The following is a 9,941-nucleotide window of genomic DNA, read 5'->3' on the forward strand; positions in this document are numbered from 1 at the left end:
TAATTGAGTCTCAAAATATTAACATTGTATCAATGTAGTATGTCCGTTAAGAAAGTTGTCAACTTAGGGGTTAAATACCAATTCGGATTTGACGTAGAGCAAATTGTAAAAAAATTGTATGTACCGAATAGACAGGTCAAATATGATATGTTAAAGATTATGAATACTATTTTAACATGTCAAATCAAAGTTGCCTATGCCATAAATATACATATCTATTTTATATAAGCTCTAAGTCAAACTTAAGTTCGCATTTAATGGCCAATGTAGTAACTAGTGATTAGGTCGACAATAATGATACTTTTAGTACTCAATTATAATATTTGAAGTTTGAGAACTAGTTTAAAATCTTGACCATAGTTTGAGGATGTTTTGTGAATTAACCTAAAAAAATTAGGTGATTAATGAGCTTGTCTGGATCGGGTCATTAAGTGGGCCCCGGCCCTACAACCGAACCGAGCTAATTAGACATTAAACTAAAAAAGTGATTAATTTCACTAATAAATCAAAGGTGTCATTGGAAACAGTCTAAATAAAAGTTTAAAAACATTCCACGCGCACCGTATCATTTCTTCTTTTATAATTTTTTATATTTGGGGGTTTGAGTTTCCTTTAAAAACCATCCTCAGCTTCGCCGGCACGTGCCTCGGCCGTTGTTCAACCGTCTCCTTAACGGCCAACCACCGGTCTCCGGTAACGTGGCCGCGCCTCATTTTTGCTCCGCCATGAGAATTACGTCATTTTTAGATCTCTAAATTCTAAATCTGAATCTTTGTTTAGATTCAAGTTTTTTTTAGATAAATTATCTGCTTTGCTTTTAGAGTTATGGCGACGAGGAACCGGACGCTGTTATTTAATAAATATAGGGATGCGTTGAAGGGTGTTAGAGCTCCGACGAGCTCGTCAGCTGCAGCGAAGGCACCGTTGAAGACGAGCTCTGGCGGATCACCCGCGGTAGAGATGGCTAGTACTTCGTTTCTCCATTCAAATCGGTCTTATACTGCTCTAAGTTCCGAGGATCCTGGAAACTCAAGGTAATTTTGTATTTCTAACTATTATTATTGATCACATTCATTTCTCCTGTTAATTTGTTGAAATAAGATGGCGGATTCAAGATCAAGATAAAAAAAAAATAGAAGTGTAAACATCTTTTAATTTTGCGTGAACTTATTCAAATGTAAATTAGATAGCTTAATACTAGTGGATTTTGTCTTCTTTTCTAATTTTGTTTTTCTAAATTGAATTATGGAGTTTAGGCTAAGTAAAAGGTTAACAAAGTGGTCAATTTTTATAAAAGGTCACTACTTTTCGAGGAATTGGCAAAAAAAGACCGGTGCGAATAATTTGATTTAATTTTTTTCGATGATCAGTGAATAATTGTTATGAGAAATATTTAGGTGTGACTCGTGAGATATTTTAAATGATTTTGAAAGAGCTACGGAGGAGGAGCTTACTGGGAGGTTTATGCAAAACAAATACAATGAAAGATCAGAGCTTTGCAAATGGGGAAAGTAGATATAGATTACAACTGCGGTTTCTTCTGAAGTTCATCTTCTCTTTCAATTATTTGTGAATTCATATGTTACTTTGTTTGAATGGTCATAAATTCTTAGTGGGACAATAAAGGGTTGCCTACCTTTTTGCAGTAAGGGTGCAGCTACCGTTGGTCTACCACCAGCTTGGGTAGATGTCTCTGAAGAAATAGCATCAAATGTGCAACGTGCAAGGGTTAAAATGAACGAGTTAGCCAAGGCTCATGCAAAGGCTTTAATGCCTTCGTTTGGTGATGGTAAAGAAGATCAACAAAATATTGAGGCTCTTACTACTGAGATAACTAATCTGTTGAAGAAATCAGAGAAAAAATTATTACAGAAGCTCTCTGCAGCTGGACCTTCTGAGGATTCAAATGTCAGGAAAAATGTTCAGGTGAGACTTGGTTGCTATCAGATTCACTTGTGAAACTCTAAGTTCAGGTTAAGAAATCATTTAGGCAAGCATTCGTCTGTCACTTGTTCATTTTGTATGTTTATTCTTTCTTGTTGCTTAGTGATTTGTCTATTGCCTGTTGGCCTAATTTTACAAGTAGCAGGTTTTGGAGAGGCTCCAAGAGTTCTCATAAATTTTCTATCGCATGATACAGTGACAAGTGCTCCTTCCCTATATCACCTTTGTTGTTGAGGCAACAAGAGTTCTCATAATTTTTCTATTGCATGCTTCCTTTCTATATCAATGTCTGACATCCGGTGTTATTCTTTGATTCTCCTTCTGCTCTGACATTTTATCTCAGTTGTTATTCCCTCAAATGATGTGCTACCCTGGATTGTTTTTTTGTTTTTATTTTGTTATTTTCATGGTTTTCTCCTTTTTGGCAGCGTCAACTTGCCACTGACCTTCAGAACCTTTCCATGGAGCTCCGGAAGAAACAATCAACTTATTTGAAGTGCCTCAGGCAGCAAATGGAGGTAATGAAAGAAACTTTCTTCTTGGCAATGCAACATGTTATCATACTACATTGCATTTTGCATGCTAAATGGTCAAACAATTCAAACTTACTGCTTGATGTTTTCAGTGTTATTAAATTATTGATTTCTTGTCTATGGTCAGGACGCAGCTGATCTAGAGATGAATCTAAATGGAAATAGACCTAAAGAAGAAGATGATGACTTGGATGATATGGTATTTCTTTAAACCATCTCCTCTTAATGTTTCCATTATATGATCAATCCTAACTCAGTTCAGTAAAGATGAGTTTAGGGTGCTGAAAAAATAGCATATTAGGCTGCAATGTATCTGATTGCAGTTAGGTGTCAGATTCTAATCATTGACAGTTATGTAGATATTTAGTGAGCATCAGATGGCAAGGCTAAAACAAAGTGAGGTATATACAGTTGAGAGGGAAAGGGAGATCCAACAGGCAAGTAATGCATTACTCACAGTATTTTTCTTATCTGAGCTGCTTTCATAGCTATCCCAAACTAACCATATATATATATATTTCAAAATTCGTTTTGTAGATTGTGGAGTCGGTAAATGAGCTTGCTCAGATTATGAAGGATCTGTCAGTTCTTGTGATTGATCAGGTAGGATTCCATCAGCCTTGGGTAAATCAGTTATGAACATTTTCAGTGTCACTAAATGCAGTTCTCTCTTCAAACAGGGCACTATTGTCGATCGAATAGACTACAACATTCAGAATGTTGCAACTACGGTTGAAGAAGGCCTCAAACAGCTACAGAAGGTGTGTTCTCCTTGTCCAAATATCAATCTAAGTTCAGATGTTTTGTGCGACTCCTCATTCTTGTACGGATTGGACTTTGCAGGCGGAGAGAACACAGAAACAAGGAGGAATGGTGATGTGTGCTACAGTGCTTGTTATTATGTGCTTTGTCATGCTAGTCCTCTTAATCCTCAAGGAGATAATCTTTTGATATGCAAGCGTGGCTTTTCATGACCATTTTTGTTTTGACCCGTGATGTGAGCTGATTACTTGACATGTCCAGAGTCAACAATTACCATGGCCGGCATACGAATGTTGGAAATTTGAATTTCTCCATACACATCCCACTTTAAAAAGTTGAAGTTACCGATTTTCTTTTCTCTTTATATATATATTTAAAGGTTTTGGAGAAAAAGGAGGGGGAAGTGAGGGAAAGGAGGTTGTTTGACTAGGGTTTCAAGTATAGGGAAAAGATACTCCAAAATATGTATAAGAGAGCTTATGATGAATTTTTTTCCTTAAAGCTAAGAGCTGCATTCTTTTGATTGGAGGAAGAAAATGAATTGTTTGAGGGTCCATGGGAGTTTTATAGTTGGTTGCCATATGAGGAGTTGATTCACTTGTATTTGACAAAGAAGATGATATAAAAATCCATTTTTTGTTATAACTTATAATAGATGAGACATTGGCATTCTACCTAATTTTCCGCTTAGAATTTGGTACGATAAGCCTGGCATTTGATGATATGAGCATTGTCATTTGGTTAAATTAATTTAGAATATCAAAATTTGTTGAACTTCAGGTAGCCAACAGCTTTCGTAGCTCAGTTGGTTAGAGCACCCGTTTAGTAAGCGGGAGGTCTTGAGTTCGACTCTCAACGAAAGCAAGTAAAAAGCCTAGCCTTTTTTTTTCTCCTCATTGTATTGAACAGAACAAATAAAACCTTGTACTATATGATGTAAAGGCTTCTTATTTGAACTTCGCCTCGCAACGTTTAACAATGTATAGATCCTTACCTAAAATTTGAATTATGACATCATGTAGTTGGTTGTTAGTTTATAGATTTATGGTCTAATTCTAAATTTCATACTTTTATTTTACAAAAAATTGAAAAGCTAGTTTCTTTACCTTAATATATCAAAATCTGGTCCTTGTACTTTACGAAAAATTGAGAAATTAGTCCAATTGAATAAGATTGTTAAACCTTACCATTAAATCATTAACATGTTAATCGACAATTCAATAATTTATATACAAAAAGATTAGCAACAATCAGTAACTCAACAAGTTATTTACAAAAGAAATTAGCAAAAAACAGTGGTTTAAAAGTTCATGCGTTTATTGATAATGGCACTAGTTTCTCAGTTTTGACCAAATTCCAATCAATTAAAGTAGAGGGACTAACTTCTTAATCTTTAAAAAACTGAGGGATGGAAACTCATAATTAAACCATAAATTTATACCCTTTGTTTTATATTACCGGATAGTGTGCAAGTGGATGCCAGGTTGAATTAAGCAAATTGTACGAGAATCACGTAAATTTAAATAATTTTGGTACGAAAGCAATTACAAATTAGGATAAGTTATTCTAAGATATTGTTTTCAACAAAAAGTTATGTTAATGCAATGTTTGAGGTGGCAAGGAAGAGCTGCTAAGGTTTGCAGAAGAGAAAGAAAAATAAGCTAAGGAGTGTTGAAGTTGATGTTCAAGTTAAGAGTACCATAGATTATGCATTGAAAACGGAGCAGATGCTGACCAGCTACATGGAGATGGAGGAAATTTTCAAGAAATAATTATAAGTGAAACGATGAATGGAGAGCTTAGCAATAATAATAAGATCCTGACTAAACCCTTACAGAATGAAAATAAATATAATGACCTTAGAAGTAATGGAGCAAATGGTCATAAATAAGCACAAAAAAAAGAGTTAAGAATTTTGAAGAGAGAAATGATACACTTTAATTGAGAATGATAGTTTAGGGAATATCCCTCTTGGATTCACCAAAATAAATTTGGTTTTTATTACGGAATGTCATCTTAGAGGATAGAAATTGGAACCAATGGTATAATTGCTCTAAAGCCACTCTTGATTTTCATCTTCCTTGCCTTGTGGCCAACTAAGTTCATGCATACATCATCGATCATTTGTGCATAGAGATTCACTCCTCCCGTAGTGCCCATATTTTTATCAACTTCTCCTACCTTGAGAATGTTTTCAAGCCCTTGTAAGCAAACTGTAACAACCTCTGGATCGGGACAGCTGAGAAGATCACACAATGGCTTGATGCAACCTTGACTTACAAGGAACCTGAAATATGACATGCCCAGATGAGGTAGTTTATCATTATACTTTGCCAATATATGATTCCCTTACTAGGAAACTGTTTTCATACTTGATCTGATCATGAGTCCCACCAGATGTTGCATTTTTTATGGCCCACGCAGCTTGTTTCTTAATATCAAATTCAGCATTTTGAAGCAAATGGACCCAAGGTTCAATGACAACCTGTAAAATTCATACCATTACCCACTGTTTCATTGTACAAATCAACGTGGATAAAACCTTAGATTCGAAATTAATACCTGTATCTGCTCCTCATTTCCAGCTGTGATATTTGAGATTGTCCAACAAGCAACATTCTTGATTCTCTTTTCATAGTTATTTGTCAAAAGGTTTACAAGGCATGGCAATGCCTGATGACTAATAACACACTGTGTAGCAACAAGGTTTGTCCATAAATGATAAAAATAATATAAGAAAACAATATAATCTTTAGTCCATTTTACGAGGAAGGGGTACAAATGTGGGTTTAGTGAGGAAATTAATTATTAACAAAAAAAAAGAGATATGATCAATGGCATAAGATAAATATTTAAAAGGGAAAAACTAATTAAACAGGGTGTCTAATACCTGAGTTTGCACATCATCTCCACTAACAATATTTCTAACCATATAAAGAGCAGGAGTTATCACTGAAAATAGAATAGCCCAAAAATTTATGACTTGGGTCAGGAAACCAACCAAAGTAGCTCAGAAATAGAATAGATTTCTGAGTCAATAGGCAAGAAAATAGTCTAGCTCACATCAAAAGTTTCACCAGACGCCCACATACACCTGCTTCAGTAACAGCTTGAATTTTGTCATTTGTGCCATCAGAAAGATATGAGAGTGCCCAACATGCATCAGTCAACACTTCATCATCATTTGAATGAATAAGACGGGCTAATGGAGGGAGTACAAGCTTAGCCCAAACAGTAAATAAAGGATAAATAGCAAGAAAAAAAATCAATTTAATTGATTACGAGGGTGTTTATGTTGTTTGAGTGTTTGTGGTTTGCTCTGTTTTGGTTTAGACTTGTAAATTGTTACTGCACTTGCTTTTTAGCTTCTAATATATTTATGAATTAGCAAGGAAAAAAACATTCTACATTAAAAAATTTATTAAACCAACAATAGCTCCCAAGGGACTTAGGGTCAAACCTGATCAAAAGGGGCCTCACAAAACATTGACAGTGTTCATGTAGCATTTCTCAGCGTAGAAAGTGAAACAGGCTTATTGAACAGAGCCAACAAAGGAAGCAAAGCACCATGGCCAAGGACAAGATCACGACATCTAAGAGAATCACCAGTAATATTTCCCAATGCCAGGACAGCCTGAATTTCAAAAAAAAAAAAAAAAAGAATACATAAGATGATAAAATATTCCATACCAACTTTTGCTAAGTGTCATTTCATATGCATACCTGCTCACGAACAGAATCACTTAGGGAATCAAGTAACTCAACAAAGCGAGGAACCACTCCAGCTTGAATCACTTCCTCAATAGGTGCTCTACATTCTGTGATAAATGGAAAAAGATTTCACTATTTAAATAAAGTTTATTACAAAATAATTTCCTCACCAATTGAAAGCAATTCCGTAAACCGAGTCGTTGCTTGAAGCTGCAAACTACTATTATCAGACCAGACATTGGCAACCAAAATTTCCAACTGTAGTCAAGGAGTGGAACACGATAAGAACAACCCAATGCTCAATCAAGTCACAAGTAGAACCAATCAATAAAAATAAATAAGTATGACAAACAAAAATTAAAGAAACAAGCATGTCTAGAATGAAAAGGAGGGAAGATCCCCAAAAGTTGAAGTGTAGAGGTTAAGAGGATGGCTAGAATGAAAAGGGTGTTATCTCTCATATGACAATTTAGCACATTTTTCATATAGGTAAAGACCAGGACATGTCTTGCAGAAGTATGTTGAACCATTAAGTACCAGACGACAACCCCTGCAATAATTTTCTCCTTTTAACTCTTCAGTTACTTCATACATCTGGTGACGATGGATGATAAGTCGAAACAAACTCTGCACATTTACAAAGAAATAAAAAGAAAAAACAATCAGAGAATGACCAAACTCATTTCCTAAGGCTTATATATATATTTATATTTCTTAAATACATAAAAAGTTGGGTTACACTTGCCATTCATCATCAAGCAATCACATAGGTTCTTTGTTTACGTTTTTTAATTACATAAAAATTGATGCCTTTTTCTTATTAATAAAATCATCAATTTTTACTGAGAAAAATTATTGTAACATATCAATCTCATTATATATTCATAATATAGATGCAAATCAGAGTGCGGATGACATTAGTCCCTTCATTCTGCTCCACAAACAAAGCTTTGTTTTCCATGGGTGGGGGAGACGAGGATGGGACCTTTCCCGATGTAACTTTATCCTATAAACCAAATAAATTTAGTTCATATTTTTACTATTAACTTTTATTTTACCTTTTTTACAAAGAAATTTAAAAGAAAAAAAAGCAAAAAATATTAAAAAGAAAATCAAAGACATCAATAAATATTAAAAATAAATTTTCTATTTAATTGCGAAAGTTAAATTGAAGGGTGAAAAAGGACTATTACCTGATCAAGTATACATTGAATATGAGCTATGAATGTACAACTTTGACAACAATACACAGGATCTTTCGGATTTTTTTCATTCTCACAAACATACAATAATATTTTTCAGAATTCTTTAATCAATTCGGTCGTAAGTGAATGTTTGTGATATTTACGTGTAGCTGAAGATGGTACAACACATTTTAAATGGAGACTAAAATGGCATTGCACACAGCGATAAACGCTAGCACGATCACAATGCTTGCCACATGCTTTGCAATATGAATCTTGCGCTTCCTCACCTTCCTTATTAAAATATTTGAAAAAAGTGAGAAGGTGATGGTGGCAGTCAAGTTTTAGGGAAGGCGAGAGTTTAGCGCAGTGAAAATCAAGGCTGAAGCTGCACATCTCGCACACATACACAGGGCTACTATAATCACGGTTCTCTGAACAAACATTGCATTTATCAATATTAATGGCAAAGGTTAAGCGACGAGGGTGCTTAGGATGAAGAGAATGAGAAAGTGTCCTGGGTCTCTTATCACTGCACACCTGATGGAGATAGAACGTACATTCTGTACAACCATAGCACACTTCTGATGGCAGTAGATGTTTTTCACACCAAAAACAAACATCGTCTTCTTTGCCTACCTTCCTATATTTGAAGAAGCTCAGCACGTGACGGTGGCTGTGGTGGAAGATTGTCTTTTTCTTTCCATCTTTAGATCCAATGGCTCTTGATCTTTAGGCAGCTGACCACTGACCGAAGAAGCACATTTGAGATCAAGATTGAAATCACATGAAGAACATTCGTATCTATATATAACCAGTAGATATATACAAACATTTATCACAAATGAAATCCTCAGAATAATCCCATTGTAGTTGAAGTCGGTGTTGCAAGTGGAGGGGGTGAGTAATCTCAAGAGGCCGATCACGATTCAGTTTATCCGCACATGAAATGTGCTTCCAAACCTTGCACGAATAACAAGTGAAGGCAGTACCATAGATTTTCACTCCACATTCTTCACAACGATCCTCTGTAACAAGTAAATGGTTTGAAGAAAAAAGATAAGTTTTTTGGTGTTGATTCGAAGAATTTATTTTTCAAATGATATAAGACATAAGTAAATTTTTTAAGATAATAATTTTATTGATAATTACATAAGATCTAATAGAGAAAAAAATATGAAACATTTTCTAAATGATTTAAGTTATGTGTAAATAAATTTAAATAAATATTATTAATTCAAAAGATCTCATTTAAAAGTAAATGAAAAAAATTAATAAAATTAAAAAGTAAAATTATGGTAGTTAGATTACATGTTTAAAAAAAAAACAATTTTAATCAGTCCACTTAAACAGTAAAAAGTAAAAATAAATGTGCCAAATAACCTTAAATCCTTTTATCGGTAGGTGATATACATTTAAAATTTAAAATTTAAATAAGGGTGAGTAAAACTTAATTCTATTTAGAAAAAAAATCGAATTTCGAGTTAATTGAATCGAATTATTTTAGTCAGCTTAATTAAGTAATTCGAGTTTCGAGTTTGGGTCGAGTTGAATTTTATAATTCAAATAATAAATTGGTATAAATTCCTTTTTGGTCCTTATCAATTTTGAAAACGAGCAAATTGGTCCTCTCTCAACAAAAATTACAAAAAGTAATAATTTTCAAAAATTCAAAATAATTATAAAAATTCCAAAAATTATATATACTTTAAAAAATATAAAAAATATAAAAAGAATCACGTAAGGATTACTTGATGCAAACCCATCATCTCACGTTACGAATTCCAACCCCAAAACTTAAAATTTC

The 9,941-nt window shown here is 34.1% G+C and overlaps 1 protein-coding gene, 1 non-coding gene and 1 pseudogene across 5 annotated transcripts; 2 read left to right on the forward strand and 1 right to left on the reverse strand.

Moving 5' to 3' along the window:
• Window positions 1-513: 513 nt before the first annotated feature.
• On the forward strand, window positions 514-3,884 carry LOC107927165 (syntaxin-43). Of its 4 annotated transcripts, XM_016858188.2 has the most exons (9): window positions 514-693; window positions 822-1,034; window positions 1,647-1,926; window positions 2,373-2,462; window positions 2,605-2,676; window positions 2,837-2,914; window positions 3,015-3,080; window positions 3,158-3,238; window positions 3,321-3,884. In XM_016858188.2, exons 2-9 carry the CDS (start codon window positions 826-828, stop codon window positions 3,426-3,428), a joined length of 984 nt encoding a protein of 327 aa, XP_016713677.2. In that variant the 5' UTR covers window positions 514-693; window positions 822-825; the 3' UTR covers window positions 3,429-3,884. The 4 variants fall into 4 exon arrangements, with proteins under 4 accessions (XP_016713677.2, XP_016713676.2, XP_016713678.1 ...); XM_016858187.2 differs by having other exon boundaries at window positions 563-1,034; XM_016858189.2 differs by lacking the exons at window positions 514-693; window positions 822-1,034 and adding an exon at window positions 1,400-1,545.
• A 145-nt stretch (window positions 3,885-4,029) lies between these two features.
• TRNAT-AGU (transfer RNA threonine (anticodon AGU)) lies at window positions 4,030-4,103 on the forward strand. Its single transcript has one exon. It is a non-coding gene; the product is annotated as a tRNA-Thr (tRNA).
• Window positions 4,104-5,133: 1,030 nt separating this feature from the next.
• On the reverse strand, window positions 5,134-9,129 carry LOC107927218 (importin subunit alpha-like; annotated as a pseudogene).
• Between the last annotated feature and the right edge of the window lie 812 nt (window positions 9,130-9,941).

Source organism: Gossypium hirsutum, chromosome D11 (assembly GCF_007990345.1).
Source record: "Gossypium hirsutum isolate 1008001.06 chromosome D11, Gossypium_hirsutum_v2.1, whole genome shotgun sequence".
NCBI lineage: Eukaryota > Viridiplantae > Streptophyta > Magnoliopsida > Malvales > Malvaceae > Gossypium > Gossypium hirsutum.

Bases quoted from the DNA above. Each gene is read 5' to 3' on its own strand.
- LOC107927165 (XM_016858188.2), top strand. From the start codon at position 826: ATGGCGACGAGGAACCGGACGCTGTTATTTAATAAATATAGGGATGCG. The intron at 3,081-3,157 runs GTAGGATTCCAT...CTCTTCAAACAG, and splicing joins CAGTTCTTGTGATTGATCAG to GGCACTATTGTCGATCGAAT. The intron at 3,239-3,320 runs GTGTGTTCTCCT...TGGACTTTGCAG, and splicing joins GCCTCAAACAGCTACAGAAG to GCGGAGAGAACACAGAAACA.